Source organism: Pleurodeles waltl, chromosome 11, assembly GCF_031143425.1.
Source record: "Pleurodeles waltl isolate 20211129_DDA chromosome 11, aPleWal1.hap1.20221129, whole genome shotgun sequence".
NCBI lineage: Eukaryota > Metazoa > Chordata > Amphibia > Caudata > Salamandridae > Pleurodeles > Pleurodeles waltl.
Window position 1 is genome coordinate 112072014 of NC_090450.1, and position 23267 is coordinate 112095280.

Sequence of the window (23267 nt, forward strand, 5' to 3'; positions counted from 1 at the left end):
AGCTCCACCAGTTTTACATGGCGGTGCAATCACCATGTAAAAGCTAGCGGAGAAGGTTGCTCGTAATGCCCAGGATGGTGCTGCATGCAGCGCTGCCCTGGCGGACTAGGACCACCAGCACCGCAAGTTCCTCAAGTAGAGGGAAACCTGTGGTGCTGGCGGCCATAATGTGGCATAATGTGGCAGTCTGACCACCGCCAAAGCCATCGTACTACTGATTTGACCACAGTTGGACCGTCACTGCGGCCCTGGCAGCCAGAAGACCGCCAGGGTCATATTTACAGCCTTAATCTTTAAAAACACCTAATTCTGGTTCCATTTAATGGATTTTTGTCATTTTCGTATCATTTTAAAGATATCAATATAATCTATTTTCATAAATTTGTGTTTTACTTATTTATTGTTTTGTGATTTTTAAATGCTTTACATACCTGTCTCCTAAGTTAAGCCAAACTGCTCGTTGCCATCTGGGATTCATTTATTGAGACCAGACTGGACCTAGTGGGGGTTAGTGGCCTATTTCTAAGTCTAGGTACTTACAGTGATGTAATATGTGAGGTCAAAAGCAGTGCAGTGCATGGCAGGAGCGTCCAATAAATGTGCTAGCAAGTAATATAACAGTAATCTTGAATAGGTTTTCATGCATGCCATATGGTGCCACATGTATAGGAATAAGTGAATTTTCAAATTTTCAAAATGGTGGTTGGAGAAATTACGGGTCCGGTTTTTGAAAAACTTTTCTGGCATGTGTTCCGTCTTAGCAAGCTTTTCATAGATTTTTTGCAACATGTGCTATTGATTATAGAAAATTCCTTCTAAGGAAAATTATTTTTTAGTATGTTTGGAAAAAAAAATTCTTTCATGAGTTTGTGCGCTAGGAATGGGCACAAAACAGTAACAACAGGAGACAAATAAACATTTTAAACATTGTTGAAGGCATTTTTAAAGAACCTCAATCAATATTGATTAAAGGAAGTGCTCCAGTGACCCCTTATCCAATATTTCCAAACTGTAAGGGACCTCTCATTTATTGGAAGGCCACAATTACAATATTCTCTAAAATGTATCTCTGAGTGCACCAATGTTACTTGATTGAAGAAAGCCTTTTTTTCATTTCAACATATCTTTTCAAATCTTATATTTAACCCTTTTTGGATTGTAAGGGAGCTTGAGAAAACAAGAGAGTTGAGTGTTTAAATCACTAAACATTAAACGCAGCAGTGAGTTATCTAGATGTTTGTTATGTACTCAGTATTGTGAGAGTGATGGTGTTAAACCAAACCCTTCCTCTCTCCTAGAGGTCAACTAGCCCCTTGTCCGAGTTCAAGTATGGTTAAGAATACCCAGACTAAGGGAAAAAGGAGGGGAGGGAACAAAGACAGAAACAGAGCAAGAGAATGAGAGAGAGAGGGAGAGAGACTGCTGCAGGTTGGTTGTCGGAAAATATGAGGGCCCAGATTTATACCTTTTGCCACAAAACTGCGCAAATGCAGTTTTGCTGTAAAAAGTAAAGCGTTGGCTTGTGCCTTACCACAGCACCAGCCGGGCACCAGGTGCTAAACTTGGGCTAGCGTCTTAAAAAAAGATGCTAGCTGGGTGGCAGTAGGGAAGGATGGGGTTGTGCGTCACAAAATGACGCTAGCCTAGTTAGAGGCAAAAAAAAGCCTCTAACCAGGCTAGTGCCATTTCCTGGCACACAACCACTAAAATCATGACTCCTGCCCACCACCCCAAAGGCCAGCACATGGGACAAGTGTCACGTGGGCATGGCCATTGCACCCTGTGCCATGCAGGGGGCACCAAGTTAGGCCCCCCATGGAATAAAAAAAAAATGCTTACCTATTCTTACCCTACTCACCTGGGATGGGGGTCCCCCATCCTATGGTGTCCCTTTGTTGTGGGTACAGGTGATCCTGGGGCTTGGGGAGGGCACCTGTGGATCCATTCCATGGTGATTAGCCATGGAAATGGGTCCACCGGTCCCCTAATGCCTGGTCTGACCAAGGCTTTAAATAATTTAGCCCCTCCTCCCACCCGTGCGTCATTTTAGCATGGGAGGATAAACATGGGGCTATGGGGATAGCACCATTTTTTAGATGGGAACGCCAACCTTGTATCTCAGTGACGCAAGGTAGGGGTATGCATCTACAAAATGGTGGAGACACATATTTTGATGCTTGATGTGTCTAAAGTCAAAATATAAATATGGAGTTAGGTTTGTGCTGAATTTGTGTAAAAAAAAATACGCAAATTTGGAGCAATTGAAGTACAAATATGGGCCTTACTCCTAAAGAGTACTTGCCACATTTCTTTTGTCAAAATATAAACATTTAAAGCTAAATTTAAAAGGAAAAGTAGAAGAACTTACCTGTTAATGAGGGCCCATTCCTCTATGATAGGTAGGTGGAGAGTCTTCCATCTGTCCGTTAGCATAGTCATTTTACTAAGTATTTGTAGATGGTTGTATGTTAGAATTATGCATTCCGTTGCAATGTATGTTGTTACCACATGTGCTTTACAGTAAGAATGCCAATACTATACATATCCTTTACCATGCATGCCTTTACAATGAATTACATTGTAAAAGCATAAGTTTTAAAGGAATATGCATGGTAAAGGCCCTAGCAGGACTCCCCCCAGTCATTCTAAATATACCCCTTCCTCACCCAGAACCCTAAATTATTACAACCCTATCCCCCACCCTGAGACCTAAAATCATCTTCCTGCCATAAGCCCAAAAACCACCCCCTGGGCCGTCAAACTTAACCCCCTCACCTCTGCCCTGTCCCTAAAACAGTACCCTCCCACCCCCCCGGCTCAATCCCCCTTGCCTCATTCCTAAGGCGCAGCGCATCTTGTTCTGAGTAAACAGAATTATCTTTCCATTTCCTCTAACGACGCTGAGAGCCTTCACCTGCCTTACCATGCGTAGCCCTTACCATGCATACCATTACAAGATAATTTGTTATAATGGTGTGCATGGTAAAGGCTATTTGCGGGAAAGACTTGTAAAGGTTGTTTCCCATTGTAGGCAGTTATGCTAACATAGTTATTTTCTCTATTACCCAAGTTTCTAGCTACATTTTAAGGCATCTGTGATAACTGACCTAAAGAATTTCTTGAAGGATGGTAATTGTAGTAATAAATAATAGGCCCTTGGTCTGAATTGGTTTGTTTGATAATCCTCTCCAATCAGTGAAGAGAGTGATTAACTGTAGAGCCTTTTTCATACTGTCTCACTCCACTTGTAGGAACAGAACCACATCATGTTATGTTATGCAGATTAGTAGAGCGCACTATTCTTCCCTGGGGACAGAATATGCATTTTTAAACCTTTTTTAACTATTGTCAAAATTGTTGTGCGGCTGATGCTGAATATAGAGTGGAGTTGTTTCTCTATCAGTAGAGTTTTTTGGGTTTCATGAGAAACAAGGATGGTTGGATTCTTATCTTTCAGCCAAGAGACAGTTCCGCTTTTCCATAGATTGGCGAGATCATTTATATTATGAAATATAGGCCCATATTTATACTTGTTTAGCACCGCATTTGTGCCGCTTTTTGACACAAAAACGACACAAACATACAAAATACAATTGTATTTTGTAAGTTTGAGCCGCTTTTGCATAACAAAATACGCAAATGCAGCACTAAAAAAGTATAAATACGGGCGATAGTTTTCAACATTGACCCACCCACATTTTCTGTGCATGAAAGGGGGAAATCTTGCATGCACAGAATAAAGATAATGGTGAAATCCTTTTAGATCATTTTTACTACTCTTAGCCTTATCATGAGAATATCAACTTTCTATAATCATTTTTGACTTCTCCTGTACTAACTACATGATAATATATCACTTTTTGCTTTGTACATTAATCTCTCTATTGAAATACAAATATTTTACAGATGGGACTCTCAGCTACCTGGATTTACCTTTAGTGATATGTTTATACAGATATCAACTCGCTTGCCTTCTCAGTACATATATGGATTTGGAGAAAATGAGCACAGGACATTTAGACAAGATTTGAATTGGAACACCTGGGGAATGTTTTCAAAGGACCAACCTCCTGGTGTGAGTAAAATGTCTGTCAATACTTAAACATCATGACATCAACATTATTAATGTGGGACATTGTAATAAATCTATATATTCATGATGTTCCTCAAGTGTATTGCCTTTGGACACTGTTGTGGTTTTACCCACAATATACTCCTTTAAAATGGTGTAACGTTGGTAATGAATATTGAATAGGTAGGTCATAGTTTGATACTCCCTGTAACTGGCTGCAAAGGGAGGAATGAAGGGCTATAATGGACTGCAGACCTCTCTCCTGGCATTTGCAGTCCCTCTCCGCATCCTTTTCTCTCTTCATCCATCCATTTATGCCTTCCTTTCTCTACCAATATATTCACCCAAATCTATCTTTATCCCTACAGGAAATTTTTGTTGTTATAAACAGTCATGCCAATTAAAGGGAGCAGGGTTGTTTTGAAAAATGTGTCCTTTTTGGGAAGACAAATGGGCGAGCAGGCAGTGGTTCTTTTGACCATTGCCTCCTCTCCACAAGGCCACCACCAAAATTCTGAAAGGCACATCTTACCCTTAGTGAATTAGATATCACCTCCCTTGAGTTGTCAGTATCTGACCAATATTTGCAGTTGCAGTTGATCTCAGAATCCATTGACATATACCTTTCAGTATCACAGATGGGAGGGTTACCCATCTTTCATGCCTCCTCCATTTTAAGATTTGGACGAGGGACCAAACGTACTTTAGGAGTCGGAAGGTAAGAACGTATTTTATGATAACAGGCTCTCTTGCGTTTTGTATTGTAAGGTTTGTAACTGCAAAATACCTTTGCACAATCAGACTTATACTGAATAAAAGAGATGCTATGTGACTTTAATCTCAATTGAAATATGTCTGCAGAGGAACTCATCAAAATACCTTAAAACCATTTCAAAAGTGAATGGCACAACACATAATAGACTACAGATTGACAAGCTGACTGAAAAAGTAGAAATTAGACTACTGCACCAACTTGACAAAAGTAGCGGAACACCATATATCCCTATAATACATTCTGAGAAGGTTACATTTCATCTTTAACCTAGCAACATGTTTACCTACTTTTAGTGATCTTTATCCTCTAAATGCTTTTCTTCTGACATGTTTTCTTTTTTCCAGGAATGGTTTAAAATAACAGCTTATAGACCAAGAGAGACAAACTAAGATGCAAACATACAATTAAAATAGACCATATTATTTGATTTAACTGAGAAACCCAACTTGTGCAGTTATTTTCAAATTGTGTGAAATGTCAGCCTCCATATCCATTTAGCAATGATCCCTCAAATAACCCTGTCTAGATATGCTCATCAATAGTGTTAATTGCACAGGGGATGCTTGATGAATCCCGCAGCCCATAAGTTATTAAAAATATACAGGTATTGTGGATCCGCTACTGCTCCAGATCTCACATATGTACATAAGTACAGAAGCCTTGCTTTGGAGATTTCTTTGGAGTGAAATGGGGTCAAAATCAGTAACTGTTACACATAAATCTCAGTTTGTGAATATTTGCGTCTTTTGTCACATAAAACAGCTTCTGCAAACCACTCATAATAACTTCAGCAGTGCTAACTACAATAATATAGATATTTGAAACAAAGACGTGCTACCAGGAATGGGCAATATTCATTGAGAATTAGGATCAGTTGCAGTATTCAGTTAAAGGAATCTTTGACAAAATTATACCTATAAAAACTGACACAGTGGTGCAAACAATCCGCACCAAGATATATGGAAATCTTAAAAGAGGCAATTATTGAATGTAAAAAACCAGAGAGACAATGGTGGAAGGTCTATTCAGAAGACGATAAGATACAACAAAAAAAGTGCTGAATAATTACAAAAATGAAATTAGAAAGGCTAAGGAAAAGTATTACACTAAAAAGCTTGATTGGGCAGAGAAAGATACTTGGAATAGCAAGGTATATAGCAAACCCAGAATGTATTAGGCACAGCATAACACTTTCACAAGAACTCTGTGATAATTTGTAGAACTTCTTCACTAAGAAGATTAAGTTATTTTAGATGACATAAATATAGACCTACTGGACAGAGACCTATCTACTGGAAAGGAGACCATTACTGTGGAAAAAATGGACCTAGCAGCTAAAGAAAACCTTGAAAGTACAGAGCCAAGGAACAAGGAGGAATTTTGCTAATTGGTCTTGACTATCTCATCACTCACCTTACTGAACCCAATAACATGTAGAATATAGAAGAAAAGGGTGTGTGATTTATACCCGAGTCCATTACGATTCTGCAATCAGTCCCTACTGACATGCATAGTTCCACAGGCCTTGAAGAAAGTTCTAATAACTCCATTATCGAAAAAACCATCAGAAGATTCAACTACTCTTAGTAACTACCTTCCAATATCATAAGAAATGATCAAACTGTTTGGTAAGCCACAACTTTCTTGAAAATGAACAAAAGGGCTTTAGACCGGCACATGGCATGGACTCTGCTCTAACTCTAGCCATGGATGAGCTCCAGGTGACAGTTGAAGAGGTCAATCAGCAGTGTTGATTTTATTAGATCTGTCAGCCACTTTTGACACTGTGAACCACCAAATATTGCTATCCAGACTGAGGGATATAGGTGTGGCCAGGATACTACTGGAATGGATTGAGTCCTATCTATCAAACAGAGCCCAAGCAATTTCACTTCCTTCTTCTGCTCAGATTTTATGAAAACAGATTACAGTGTACTTCACGGATCAGCTTTGAGGCCTATCCTTTTTATTATATATTTGTGCCCACTGCTGACTGTCATATGATGACATGGCATGAGTTTTATAAACTTTGCTGATGATACACAATTAATTTTGTTTTTAGACAACAACAGGCACGCATCAATGGAGGGATTATACAAATTCCTAAAAGAGATGGCAAGCTGGCTGAAGAAGAATTTTTATGTTGCTCACCCTCTAAAGAACCTTATACACTCCTGAATAATTCCTGGCCTTAGACTAGCACAGAAGATCTAAAGACATCACTAGCAGTGTGTAATTTAGGAGTATATATGGGTGATGAGCTCTTGATGGAGACACACATTATTAAAATTGCAACCACTTGTTTTGGATTACTCTGGAACCTAAGTAAATTGTGCAACTGCTGCCACAGCCAGCAAGAAAGTGACTCATTCAATGTACCATCCTTAGCAGAATTGATTATTTAATGCACTCGTCACTGAGAGTACCTAATAAAAAGACTGTATAGAGTGCAATTGATGGTGGAAAATATTGCACTGGATAAATCTAGATATGCCTCTTCTTCGGGCTCTTTCAAAGATTCACACTGGCTCCCAGTGGAATATAAGCCTTTAAATGGAACAGAACCCATTTTGCTACAAAGAAAATGTAGGCCCTGCAGGCAAAGGAAGAACTCACAGTCCTCCTCTGCAATCTACTATGTATTCCAAAATTTAGGAAGGTTAGGTCTGGTGACAGGACCCTTGAGCTGAGGGCGGCTCAACTGTGGAATTAGTTGCCAGCCCCCCCATAGAGCCTGTATGAATTTCACTTACTTTAGGAAAGATCTCAAAACCTGACTATTTCCTAAAGAGTATTTCATATTTAGGATGGCTCAGGAAAGATGGACTATAAATAGGGAAGGGTAGGTCCTGTTTGTTGCTGATACGGCAAGGGTGACATAGCACCACAATACCTATGAGGTTAACGCTGCACTTATCAAATGTCTGTTTCTTACTTTAAATGCTTACTTACTTATCCTTCATTAACCTGTTTCCATTGAGATAAAGATACTAAGGCCCATATTTATACTTTTTTAGCACCGCATTTGCATAGTTTTTTGATGCAACATTGGCACAAACGTACAAAATACAATTGTATTTTGTACGTTTGTGCCAATGTTGCGCCAAAAAATGATGCAAATGTGGCACTAAAAAAGTATAAACATGGGCCTAAGTTGATAAAAATTAGATTGGTCTGATGGGGTTGCACCTTGAATTCAAATGTTCAATCTGAAACAAATATCTACACACAACACAATAATATACAGTGTATAAAAAATGGAATTTTGTAATCCCTGTATAATAGCCCAGGTCTCAATTCATTTGTACAGGCTACTAGTGATGCATTTTGTTGTCTGTAATAAAGTAACAATATTACCAAGCCACAGTTTTGCCCTGATTCCTGCTCTAGAAATATACACATCACAAGCCGGGGGGGGCCTATGTATGGTGCTGAGTTATGTGGCCATTGCAATCTGGAGAACTTGAGTAGGGCGGAAAATCAATTTTTGAAGATGTTGTTAAAAGTTCCATCAAATACTCCATTCGAATAGATTTAAATCGTTTTCCTATTAACCAGATCGCTGCCTTAAGGCCTTTATTGTTTTGGATTTGGCTGTGGTCATCAGATGCTCTCAGTCCATTCAGATGTGGGCTGCTCAATTTGGTGGGCTCTAACCCCAACACCAAGATTAAGTGGTGCTCCTATGTTGAACGGTCCTTATTCCACCTTGGCTTGGGGTCCTATTAGAAGGATCCCTCTTCTATTCCCAAAAATGCTGCTCAGACACTGAAGGATGCTTTTTGGCTCAAAGTTCAAACTACACAACTGTCTGAAGTTGCACCCTTTTCTATGAATGATAGCTTTCTGCAATTTAAATGTCACTATGAGTTCGAGCCCTTTATGGATGCAGCACTCTCTCCATTTCCGCATGCTCTTTACATTAGATTTAGAATAGGGTCACTTCCTTTTTGTTCTTTAACTTATAAATGGCCCAATTCTATCAATAAGTATAAGTTATGCCCAATGGGTTGTAAGAATGAAGAGTCCGATCTTCATGTTCTTTTCCAATGTCGTGCATATACCAAACAGAGGGCTTTTTGGATTATTCCCCTATGCAAAGAAATGGGTTTCAGGAATTGTTTATTTGCTGAGAGAGTACTTAGATCTGATTCATCCGTACAAATAGTTTACCCTGTGTCAAAATTTCTTGAATCTCTATGGCGTTTTAGATTAGTGATTTTAAAAAACAAGTCTTGGCAGTAGCTTTTAAAAGCAGGTATTATAGTGCATATTTGTTGTACTTAAGTGTAAGTCTATTAGTTTGACGCTATAGTTGGGACTGGATGTTTTTTAAGCATTATATTTATGGAGAAAGATAACCTTTTTACATTATTGTTTCATCTTGTTTTTAACACTTCTCTTTTTTAGAATTTGTTATTTATTTGTATTGAAACTCCTTTTATAATCTTTTTCCGGATTGTTATGTACTGTACTTTTATGGTATGTCTTTACCAAAATAATAAAAACTAAATTTATTTAAAAAAAACAAAGTAATGTGATGATAATGACCAAGCCACAGTGTCTGCTGCCAGATCCATCAGCAAGGGTGACGGGCAAGTCTTGGAGCATAATTGCCTCATTAACTTATGTAAGGAAAACAGGATCTTGCTTTACTTTCTTCTGATATGTTTTTCTAAAGCATTTTGCTAAAATGAAAAGCATTCACAGGAAGAAGACATCTATGACCGAACAGTTATTTCACCCCGTGTTATAGTTCATTACACAAAGATAAAATCTATCAATTTGCAACACAATATTATTTAATATTGTTTTAATCTAATTTACTTGAAATAGGTTCTATTATATTTTTGTAAAAAGACTTAGGGCCTGTTTAGGAGTTTGGCGGATTGTGTTGCTCCATCACAAATGTGAGGGATATTCTGCCTACGTTTTACAAACCCATTATATCCTATGGGAATCATAATACGGCGGATGGAATATCCGTCACATTTGTGATGGAGTAACCTGTCTGCTAAACTCCAAATCAGGCCCTAATTCTTTATCTCGAAAGATCAAGACACCAAAGATTTAAGTGGTTTATGGGAAGGATGATATTGAGGCCAAGTAGCATAAGGATAAAATACTCTCTGTAATACACTAAAAGAATATAGGATGATGGAAATTGGGGTTTTAAAACCTTATTAAGGAATGCAGCATTCAGCCTTGTTCCGCTATGTTGTCATATAACTCCTTGGTAAGTTGCTGTGTCTCATACCTTTTTCTCACTGAAACCTGGTTCAACCTGTCATCCACCCCTGCCATTGAGAAGGCCATCCCTCCTGGCTACAAGATCATCCAGCAAGACAGGCATCACAAACTCAGAGGGTGTCTTGTGATCATCCCCAAAGACACCATCACCTCTACTACTGAAACGAACAAACCTACCTCATTCAATGAACACATGTACTTCGGACTACCAATCAGCTATGCATGACCAGCTCAGGTACACATGCTTACTGACCTCGAGGACCATGCACCATCTTCAGAAACCTCCTCACTGACTTCATCACTCCCACACCATAACAGTCAATGAGTTCTTATTACTCAGCGACCTTAACCACTATCTCAATGACCCAACGGACAACAACACCACCACCCTTCTAGGGAGCCCCAGCAGCACTGGGATTGTACAGCTCATCTGAGAATTGACTCACAATGTAAGGCACACCCTCGACCCCATCTTCACAGCCAGCAACAAGTTTACTTTAATCACATCATCCCAATCACCTGGATGGACCACCCAACCTTGCACTTCCACATCAATGTGCCCCACTAAAGCAAACCAAAGCCAGCCATCAACATCAGATGAAACTGGAACAACATAGCAAAGGCAAAATGAAACAACACCCTCAGATGCAACCAGCCTATCCTCACAGGTGACCTACAGAATGACCTAACCACATTTAAAACCTTGACATTAGACTGCTCCAATAGAGTTGCTCACTTGAATAAAATTAGGCAAATAATAACTAACGCTCAACCATGCTGGAACATGGAAAATCTAACAGACTAAGGGCCACATCTAGCAACATTCAGAATTGCGACCCACAAATTGCGAGTCAGAGCGACTCGCAATTTGCAAGTCGCAAATCCGAATGTTGGATGGTGTCCCTGACACCATCTGTGGTTCACAAGGGGGTCACAAATGCCCACCTCATGAATAATCATGAGGTGGGTTGCATTTTGCGACCCCCTTGCGAATGTTGGCCCTCACAGGAATTGTTGCCTGATGCGGACCTCAGACCACTGCTTTTCAATAAAGCAATTTTTTTTGTAAAGGAAAATGGGATGCATTACAAAAACGAAAAATGAAACGTTTTCGTCTCATTTTTTCAGAGCAGGCAGTGGTCCACTGCCTGCTCTGAAAAAGTGTTTAGTGCCATTCACAACGGGGACCCCCCCCTTTTGCAAATGGGTTACCACCCATTTGAAATGGGTGCTAAATGCGATTGGTTTGCGACCACATTTGCGGTCACAAACCAATCCTACATTGCACTGCGACTCGCAATTAGGAAGGGAACACCCCTTCCTAATTGCGAGTTGCAATCCCGTTTTGCGATTCGATAACCAGGTTACCGAAACACAAAACAGAGTTTGTGCATTGCGATGTGCTTTTTGTTCATCGCAAACAGCGAAATTCGCTGTTTGCGACATGCAAAAAGCTTGCTACATGGGGCCCTAAAAGCACTACTGCATACAACAAAAAAGAAGATGGAGAGCCAGCCACGATAACACCTCTAGAAATTCCTGCAAATTCACAGTCAGAACACTTCATACACATATCAAAGAAGCCAGGGAAGCAGCCCTTGTACTGAGGCTAGAGTCCTGCTCCAGCTCCGGCAAACGTTTTTTTTAACATCATCGGAAATTTCAGCAATCTTATGGCTGCCACCAACGCCAATACCTCCTCACAGGAACTCTGTGACAACCTCTCTGACTTCTTCCACAACAAAATACTCAAGGTCTACATTAACTAACTAATGAATGCCTATCAACTGACAAAATGGAGCCCCTTTACCTCAGAAAACACAGCCCAAATTATGAAGACCATCCATTGAGGGTCCCTCCCAGAGATCTTCCCCTCCCACATTCACAGCCTAGGAAGAACACTGATCAGTGCCAACTTCACTACCATCATCAACTCCTCCTTCCTTAGTGGAACCTTTCCAGAGAGCAGGAAACACACTGAAGTCACAGCTCTCCAGAACAAAAACCTTGCTAGCCTGAAAGAACTCAGGGACTGCAGATTCATCTCTCTCCTTTCCTGCCCAGGGTCTTAGAGAAACAAATCAACAGGCAACTTCATAGAGTCAGGGTTCTATAGCAATCACAGCATAGAATCCACCATCCTGGCAGAAACAGGTGACACCTGGTCCATTAGGGTCAGAGATTAAACTGCCACTCTCATCCCCCTTCTCACCCTTTCAGTGGTCTTCAACACCATATCTCATGGCACCCTCATTGCTAGACTCCAGGACCCAGGAATTCAAGGACCCACCCTAAGATGGATCACCTCCTTCCTCTCTAGTAGAACTCAATGATTAAGAGTCCCCCATGTACCTCTGAAGCTAAGATGGTTGACTGTGGAGTTCTCGAGGAATCCTCCCTCATCCCATCCCTTTTCAACATGTACATGGCACCCCTAACCTGTATCATAAGAGCCCACGGCATCAACATTGTCTCTTCTGCTGAACACACACACTCTCCCTCACTAATGAGAGCAATACGACCCGGGCTAACTTCACCTCCAGCATCACCAACATGTCCAACTGGATGATGGAGAACTGCCTAAAACTCAACTTAGACAAAATGGAGATTGTATGAAACAAGAGCTTCCCAAGGGAATCCTCCTGGTGGCCATCCAAATTAAGACCCATGCCCACCTCCACCGATCACCACAGAAACCACTGCATCATCCTAGACAACAAACAATGAATAAGCATGTTAACGCTGTGACTGTATCTTGCTACCTAATTTTCTGAATGCATCTCAAGATATTCAAATGGCTACCCACTCAACTGAGGTGCATGGCCACACAGGCCCTCACAACCAGCAAACCTGATTGGGCAATGCACTCTATGTTGACATCTCCAACCAGCTCACTCAAAGTCTCCAGACCATCCAAAACATCAACACCAGACTTATACCAGACATCCCCAGGAGCAGTCACCTCACTCCCTACCTCATTGAACTATACTGACTACCCATTCAAAAATGTTGCCAATTCAAACTGCTCACCAATGCCTACAAAGCCCTCCACAACACCAGACCAGCATACCCCCAATGATCAACCACAACTCTGAGAACGCGTCCCTTACTAAATAATTTACAAAGACTGTGACTTGTTTTAGGCCAATTAATCTTTTGACCCCGACTGAAAACATCGTAGTACGAGGCAATTAATCCACATGTCAATCAACTAATCAATAACGTCCTCAATATTCACTGTAACAGATCAATTCAATCAGAATAATGACATTAATAAGAATTGAGACACACCATGGCCTTTCAGTCATGACTAACCACACAAACTTTAAGGAGATTTTGATATTTATTCCCTATTGATTGCAATCTACTATCAAGTTTATTAATCTCAAAACCATAAACCACATCAACACAGATATAATATGGCATCTTGAATTCGATTTCATCAAAGCAAGAATCATGAACATTAGAACATAACACGATGTCAGCATGGATTAATCTTAGCAGAGTATCATTATCGCATTGTTCAACAAAGCATTGATTCAGTCATTTGACTTTTTGCGTCCGTCAAGTGAACTTCTTAACTACCCTCAAATTAGCATCAGCATGTTGGGCTTCATGCAAAACAATTAAGCAACACAAATTTAGAAAACATCTAACTATGGTCTCTGTTAAAAGAAGCAGTTGGTACCTAGAAAGGAAAGGCAAACAGACAATTACAATTTCATCATCATATAGTTACCCTCCGTAATGGGTCAGCATACAGAGTCAATCTTCGTCCTCAGGACATCAGTTGATTCGCCATCAGCCAGGAAACACAGAAAAGTTCATCAAGACAGGGTAGGAAGGGACACTTCCCTCATAAGGAGGAGAAGTATAGAACTGGCAAGATAAGGGTGAGGATGGTTTTAAGAATCAAACAGAAAAGTATTTATGCAGAGTGACTAAGTGGCTGGGTAATAGCAAGAATGGTTCGCAATGGCTCCCTTTCTCCTTGTGTCATAGGGTTTTATCCCTTTTCTGTTGTACATTCCCCTATTTTCCAATTGGGCACAATTTGGCACACCACTATCCCCATCCAATGGTTCACCAGTCATACTATCAAAATTGTCACCTTATAACAGTTCTTACGTAGTTTATTGGTTCTTGTGATTGACGTCTCCAATGGATAGAATGTCCGGTTTGATTTCGTGTTCTCGTGGTCCTCTCACATACCCAGTCAGTAGTTCCATTGTCTATACCGGTTTGGGCGACCTTGTACCTGTTGAAAGTCTACACTGTTGCATTCGGCAAAAATGTCTCCTTGAGCAAGTCGAGTTTCATGAGAACGGATTGAGACGGTTACATACATCTTCTAGGCTTCTGGAAAAATACAATTACATTGTCCTTCAGCAAGTCAGCACACTGCATGTAAGAAAAACACATTTAATATGAAACCGGGCAGCTAGGCCTCAACTCATGCTAAATAAGGCCTAGTGATTAATTAGCAAAACCTTAACATATAATCCTTAATACTAATACAAAATCATACATTAATACATCATTAATTCATTATTATTCATTTTCATTAGTCATCGTATACATTGGCGGACACTCCCCGTGGGCACAATTTTGGACGCACGTTTAGTAAAACACAGCAATACACTTTCTATGTGGCATTATTATGCATTAGTTCATAAACATTTCATTGTTAATCTTGATTATGAGAGCTACGCTTCCACAACTCTACCATCTACCCAGACAGCTACACTCAACCTCTCTAACCCTTGCACGGGGCCCTTCATCTGCAGAGGCAAGTCTGGAGGATGCTCCTTCTCCTTCATAACAGGAAAGACGTGGAGTTAACCTCTTCAGCACATCAGGGCAGCTCTTTCACTACTCAGCTTCCCCAAGAACACAAAGACTTGGTGGTTCAACAAGGAGCCCTGCTCAGGCTATGTTTCTGCTTCAGCACCTGGAGACCCTCACGGGTGATAAGTTGTGCCATACAAATGAACATAACATAATATAACAAAACATAACATAACATATAACATAACTCCACAATTGGGATGGAGATGCCAAACACAAAAAGAAAAGAAAGATAGAGGCGTAACCTCCACACATGCATTTGTGAGTACTAACGTGAACAGTATTTTCTAGTACATTTGTAGTACTATTGCAATAGTGCAAAATGTACTACAAAAGTCAGTTAGTGACTCTGCCCCGCTAGGCCTCCCAACAAACCCTCTTTAAAACTTGTTCCTTTTCTGTTTCCCTTCATGCATGACTAGTGTGTTAGCAGAGCGTTTTTCTTCTGAGGCGTTTTCAGATATTTCAACAGATCTGCATCTCAGATTTAAAAAAAGCTCCTTCTAGAGAACCTACTAATTTGACTACATTACAAAATAGTACAGTAATAAAAATAAAAAACATCAATACTTGCTTGGAATATTTCTTTCTTTACATGTTGTTCATCACTTATGCTACTGTGAAATGAATAGTGCGTGTAGACTGTGCAAACAGCTGGGAAGGGATGTAATTATTACAACAGCGGTTTAGGACGGATGCACAGCTTTCATTTTTTCATTATCACACTTTTTAATGAGGTTAATGAATATGCATTTTTACTAATTATTTTCAATCATTAGTGGTATGTAATGTGATTAGGATGCCGACAATAAAAGAGTCATAATGTAATGACATTTAAATGTCAAATTGATTGTTTTGCGTTTCCTAGGAATACATTTACTCCATTGTCGGATGTGTATAGTTAAATCTGGGTGCTGAAAAAAGGATTACGTTTAACATACGAAAAGCAAACTTTATATAGATAACTTTGATGAGAGTCCTCAATCACTGTCCATAAGGGTCAATCAATGTCAGGTTTGCAGAATATTTGCACAGAGTATATTTATATAAATATAATGTAAATATAAGTGTCCTTTATGATCGGACCAACCACATTGGTGTCTCCTGCTTTGAGTAGTTTACTGACGCAATATGACGGATCCCCATGCAGAATGTGATGATGGGCACTAAAATCTCTCACAAATCATAGATTTCCATGGGCTGAATGGGACGCCTTGAACGTTTGTGGGGTCCCATCTGCACCGGAGGTGCAGCATTGGGCCCCTGTGTGGAGCATCTCCCATTGCTCACTCTTGCGTCAGAGTTCACCCCGACATGCGAAGAACGAGGTTCCTTCAAAATAACTGGATCAGTAAACACACAAGATGTAAAACTGCATAGTATCTGCATGTCCTCATGAAGGATCCCCACATTCCATCCAGGGCAGGGGAAATACATCATCCCATACATGCCAACATTTACAAAGAAGGAGGAGAGGGATATTGAAAAATAAATCAGGGAAGTTTATGCTCTCCATTGACTTGACTTAGGTGAGAACCAGTTAATGAAAAGCCATTTTTGCCTTACAAATTGGGAGCCTACCGCCTGAATCGGCTGCGTTGGCATATGCGCCATCATTAATTGACAGCAAAACATCAGCTCCTCTCATACCAAGTGCAACAATCTAGGCCATTCTTTCAGAATGAGCAGCAACCTGGCCTACACAGCAAACATGGTTAGTGGCAGAAGTGCTGTTTTGAAAGGTCATTGTGTGGGCCCGTATTTTGGCTACAGTGCCTGCAACAAGCGTAAATGCATGCTTTGAAAATTGCACTTATGCAAAATGTTTACTGCTATCCTGTCTGTCATTCTATTGAAACTAACATCCATCCAGTTTAGAGAAAAAAAAACATTTCTCTTTAACTAGTGCAGCATATCTAACAATCCTCAGCAACAGTAGCTTAATCATTTTGCTTTGTTTGATGACGTTAGCTGGGGTTTTGAGACGTATTGTGACGTCATTTGGTGGATTGCCTTTTAGAGCATTCTCGATGGGATTCCCCTCATCATAACAAAGTGCTGCTTGATATTGTCCTATAACATGGGTGTTCGGGTGCTTGAGTCACCAAGAAAACGATATTGATTACTGTTTAACAAAATTTAAAAAGACAACCTTCCTTAAATGTCTAAAATAGATACTTTGTCAAATATTGGGTGTCATTTTCATGAATGAATTTACAATGATTCAGTTCGAGTAGTACGCATTATTTTGTATGTTTTTCATTACAGTATAAATTGAACAGTTATGGCGTTCACCCATTTTATATGGGCCTAGAAAGTGATAGGAATGCCCACGGAGTCTTGTTGCTGAACAGCAATGCAATGGGTAAGAATGCTTTTAATTTATGTGCAATTGTACTGATCGTGCATGATAGGGAGCTATTAATGTTTTCTCATATTCTGTGAAAAAATGTTATTTTCTGATCAGCTGACATATTGCAATTTTATCTTTGATAAGCATCATTTCACAAGATCTGGTGCATTAGAGACAGATTTGCAAGGCATTTGGGGCCAGATGTATCAAAAATTTTTGCGATTGCAAAAATGCGTTTTGGTATGTAACAAGTCCAATTTGCGATTCGGTAACTTGTTAGCGAATTGCAAATTGAATTGGCGACTACATCCCGATTCAGTATTAGGAAGGGGTGTGTCAAGGGCGTCTCTTCCTAATACCGAATCGCAGAGGTATGTATGATTGTTTTATGATAGTGAATGCGGTCGGAAAACAATCACAGTTACCACCCACTTGAAATAGGTGGTAACCCATTCGCAAAGGAGAAGGGGTCCCCAAGGGCCCCCCTTCCCCTTTGTGAATGCATGCAAAAACATTTTTTAAGAGCAGGCAGGGGTCCCACAGACCCCTGCCTACTCTTAAAAAATTAAAAGAAAACTTTTCATTTTTAAACGATTCCCGTTTTCCTTTAAGGAAAACAGGCTGCATTTAAAAAAAAAAAAAAAGATTGCTTTGTTGAAAAGCAATCACAGACATGGTGGTTTGCTGAGCCCAGCAGCCCACCATCCCTGTGATTGTAGCCTTTCGCAATGGCTTGTAAATTGCGACCTACCTAATGAATATTAATGAAGTAGGTCGATTTGTAAACCCTTGCAAATCGCAGTATGAAACTCCTGGAGTTTCATACATTCCAATAGTGATTACTTAATTGTGATTCACTAAAAATCACAGTTAGGTAATCACTACTGTGAAAAATGATACATCTGGCCCTTTGCGTTCTCAATAGGCCCTATTCGCAAAATTGGACCATTTGTAACTGCAAAAAAGCATTTTGATAGGTACTAAATAAAAATTGGGATTCGATAAAACTTTATTAAATCACAGTTTTGGTTTGGGTTTAGAAACTGAATTGCTATTTAGAACGAGTGAGTTTACGGCGTCCAAACAGTAATTCACAAAAAGATATATTAATGCTTTGGAAACAAAAACTGTTTGCCACACCTTAATATTTTACAGACTGATGAAAGGTAGTGGCAAATAATTCACATGCAGGAAGGATTCTCCAAGGAACCAAATTCCTATGTAGATAATTAAAAAAAAACATTTTTTAGAAATAGGCACTAGTCCATGGGCCCATTGCTTAAACATAAGGATCGCTTGTAAAAGTTTCCATTTTTTATATGCTTTCTGTTTTTTCCTTTTAGGAAAACTGGCTGTATTTAAAAGAATGAATTTATTGAAAAGCAGTCACATGCATGGTGATTTGCTGACCCCAACAAAGCAAATAAAAAAGACACCTTTTCCTAAACAGGGTTTTTTGGTTCGTCAAATAACCAGTAGAGCTTATTCTTTATAATTTGGCTGCTAGCATTTCCATAAACACTGTTTGCAGTTGTTACAATTTTGATGGCCTGTAGGGATTTTTCCATACTCTGAAAATGTAAGAGCATAACCACAGTAACCAGGGCATTGAAGGTCTGTGGCCAAAGTGTCCCCTCTGTCCTTCAACTGGCACCATACACAAGATTGTGGAAAATGTAGGCTTATTAACGATGTAGGATGGATTGCAACCCACTATGAATCATACCATTAGTACAAAATCATGATCAGTTTGGTATATATCGGTGCACACTTTTCAACCACTTTTCCAGATTCTGTCCTTAGGCCCGTATTTATACTTTTTTTAGCGCCGCATTTGCGCCGCTTTATGACGCAAAACGGCACAAACCTACAAAATACAATGGTATTTTGCAAGTTTGCGCCATTTTTGCGTCAAAAAACGACGCAAATGCGGTGCAAAAAAAGTATAAATACGGGCCTTAGTATTTCAAAACAATAGTAGAATAAGTAGAAAAACATATAATCCTAGAAATGCAGCAGAACACTGCAGTGTTATTTGAGAATTTGCTAGTAGAAAGAAGAGGTGTAGACTGAAATTTATTTTGAAAGCACCCAAAAGCACCCAAATGTTTCTTATTGGAAAACATGCCTGAGTACCCCCTGCATTATATTTTTGAGCTAGAGAAACAGGTATCTAGAGTTTTGTGGTGTTTTAAGAACTTGTGGCCAAATTTATCAAAATGTGCTTTGTTGCATGACAGGGAGAGATTCAGAATGTATTGCATCTACTAAGACATGATGCATTCCTGCTCTCTCCCTATGCTGGTGCACAGAGAGCTGCCTAGTGGCAACACAGACACCCTTGCACCATTTTGCTTTTGTGCAGGATGGGACAACTTCCTTAGAAAAAGAAACAATCCTTAAAAGCATTTTCATCTTTCCATGTGTGCTACAGAATGAAACACATGTGGAAAGAGGAAATGATGAGGAGATATAAAGATATTTCTCTTCGTATGCCTCTGCTGGGAAGGCATGCCATTTTGCTGCAGTCCCAGGTTTACTACCCTTAGTAAATTTAGGATTATGTCAAAATACATGTGTAGATGAGTGGGAACAATAATGCTCTACCAACGTAACACTTTTCCAATGTAAAGTAATGCAAGGCATTGACTTACGTAACCTGGCGTTACTGAGGATTTACTAAGCCACAAAAAACATGCAAAATAGTTTTGTGTTGTTTTGTAAATCCAACTTCAGCCCTTGTGTTGCCTTGTGCCACCTTATGTGATGCAAGTGCACCTCAATTGCTTACTAATTCTGGACCTTGGAGACTAACTTGAAATGTAAGTCATTCAAATTGACTACATGAGTGACCTATGAATAATGAAACATAAACACAGTTTTTACATACATCTAGAGAGAATTCAGATAATTTAAATATGAGACAAATCAAGAGTCTCTAAGAAAAAGATGCTGCTTAATTACCAGATTACATTGTCTCAATGAAATAAATATCACTTGCTCCTGATGGTGGAAAGCATTATTATTTTTGAGGGAAAGGTTGTTATTGTGTTACAAATATTGGAATATACTAGTTCAGAAAATAGTAAAGCAGCTGAAACACATTTGTTCATGTTACTTATAGAACGGACCTTGAAGGCCCCATTTCAGGATGACTATGACCTCACAGGTGCAGAACACCATAAGGTCCCAGGAAGCAGGCACTATCTATCATTATGAGTTGAAAATCCTATATTTGATAGTTACTGACGGTGTGCAGTGGAATAGGTAGTGGGTGCTGTATTCACTCCTGATTATGAGTATCACTCTTCTAATGAACCATGATGGAGTCATTGTTTTGCAATCAGATTTCTGCAGTTGTTGCCTCAACACAGGCAATTTCCACTATTTGCAATTTGTCAAGGATTTTCTGGGGAAATGTCAAGAAGCAAAATATCAGTTGTGAAGTTTTTTTCTTCTAAACTTGTAATCAGGATTTCCATCTAATGTGTAAAGAAGATACATTAGTATGGACTCCAACTAGCTGAACAAACAAGGAAGCTCATTTATTTAATGTACGGCAACACCACTTGTTTCAAGCTTACACTAACCCTTTGGACAGCGGTCCTTCTCAAACCACCAGAAACTCTTCTTTTGAGAACTGAAAAAAACTTGTATAAGGAATTATTTTAGTCATTGATGAATATCAGCTCTGCAATACATTGCCATTAAAATCTCAAAATGACATCATTTGATTAGTTGGGTGAGAGCGACTTTATAGATGCAGTTAAGATTCACATTGAAAATACTTTTTTGACATTGTAATACCTTTAGTTCCTTTGAAATTGCAAGAAAGTAACTCCCACTTGTGAAAAAGATGTTATATGCCAAAAAGTGGTCTTATTTTCACGTATTCTTGGAAATGTTGCTATCATTTAAATTAAAAAAAGCTGAATGGAATTACACTTAACATGCTATATTACCTGAGATACATTTCTCAGAATAGTCCACTTGGTGACTATGAAACTACAATTAATAGGATTTGTGAATTTGTAAATATCTTATGTAGGTTTAGAGGAGATTTTGGGGTAGTTTGCATTTCAGAAGTTGCCAGGAGGCCTACAAAGTTTTATAAATAAATAAAATATTATTTTCATCTGCTAATGGTCAGGTACATTTTTCTTGAATTTACTGAAATTGTTCAGGCACCTCTTAAGTTTTACCAACACTTAGTATGTCAGTGTGAATGGTAGTGCACTGCAAGTAATAAAATCACAACCCTGTCCAGTCAAAAGTTTAAGTCAGTTAAACCTGACCTCAACACCTGGTATCTATCAAAGAGCAGACAGGCTTAACATGGAGAAAATGTATGAAGCATTTGAAGTGCCAAAACTGTTAAAAAGGCAAAGATACAACCAATAAAAAAAAACACTCCAATTTATAAAAATTAACAAAAACACACCGAAAAAACAAATATCAAATATGGGAACAAGAGATATGATTTGGTAAATATTCAAGAAGAAAATGCTCCAAATAAAATCTTCAAAGAGTAGTCAATGCTTGGGGGTGGATCTTAGCACTGATCCAAGAATGCCACTTGTAAGCAGTGCTCTGAGCCCCGCGCTACAAATTAGTTAATTTGCTGGTACATCTGCCATTTGAGGCAGCTCCTTTTGGGAGGACCTGGTTACACAGTTGTGGTGCGGTAGCCCATGTGGCATGCAACCCTGGAGGCTTGGTAGTGCCAGGGGCAACACCTGAGCAAAGGCCTCTCACCAACCTTGGTGCCCCGTCACCTACCCTTATGTTAGATTTGGGCTTCTGCACCAGGAAGCTACACACTGGACCTGAGATAACTTTGTTTCACTCAGCAGGTATAATAACCAAATACTGCAGATGTCGCATATCGAGGTATTGGCAATTATAGCCTTCAAAGTCAAATCAGTGATCACATTAGATCCATTGGCCAGAGAGTCCAGTTGCTGCTTAAAAGCCCACATTTATTTGACTGCAGTACTGGCTGCCTGCAAGAGATTGTACCATTGCCCTCTGCTCCTCTGCTTTGTGTTGTGTTAGTTCTATGAGTACATTTTCACTGCTTAGCAATGCCTATGATTGGCCTCACTCAATTAACTCAGGTACTGATTGAGGCATGCATGAGGACTGCAGGTGTCATTTAACTTTGTACCCAAATCACCGTAATCACCTGCTTCTGGGTTTTGTTTAATTCTCCTTGTCATTATATAGTAAGCTAATGCTCTGTGTATGAATAATAGGAAATTGACATTAAACAGAGCAAGTTCTCTTTTGAGCCTTGGCACCAGCACCTGTGACTGATATATCGGAGAAACCATCTCAGGGATCTCAAGCATGGAGCAAAGAATAGCACAGGGGGTTGTGAGATGATGAATGACCTCCTGCTAGAGATAAAATATAGTCTGTGTCATTAGTGGTAAACTGTACAGATTCACATCCCCTCTCCACATTATGCAAAACAGGCTGGATAAATAGACAGTCTGCTGCCAGACAACAAGAAGCACATCAATGACATGCAGGATGGTTGCTCAACCATACTGGAGAAAACAAAATGCTGGAAAAAGCACTGATGAGTGTGCAAATATAGAATGAAGATCTGGAGATGAGGTTGCATAAATGTAACATATGACCGATGGACCTGCCAGAGACCAAAATGGAATCTAATATGGAGCCTTCCATGGAAAGACTGTTGCTCACTGTTTTTGGTCAGTCAGCCTTCTCACAGATGTTTGTTATCCAAAAGGCTTGCATCTACTTGGGTCCTAATTCTCTTCCTGTGACTTTTCCCAGACTAATCATTTTGAAACCTCTGAACTTCGGTGGTTTCTATACCATTTTGAGGCTTGCTTGGAAGAAAGATGACATCAAGGCAATTTGCTGGCCTTTCATCCAGACTACACAAAATAGTGCAATTAACATAGAGAGCATATTTACCTATCAAAAAGAAACTACAT

At 39.5% G+C, this 23267-nt stretch overlaps 1 protein-coding gene across 1 annotated transcript in view; it reads left to right on the plus strand.

The window, feature by feature from the left end:
• Nucleotides 1-23267, plus strand: part of SI (sucrase-isomaltase) — a 632954-nt gene that overhangs the window by 471848 nt on the left and 137839 nt on the right. The window contains exons 51-52 of the mRNA XM_069213228.1: nt 3907-4075; nt 17214-17310. Of these exons, the coding sequence (XP_069069329.1) occupies nt 3907-4075; nt 17214-17310 (266 nt within the window). The remainder of the gene's footprint in view (nt 1-3906; nt 4076-17213; nt 17311-23267) is intronic.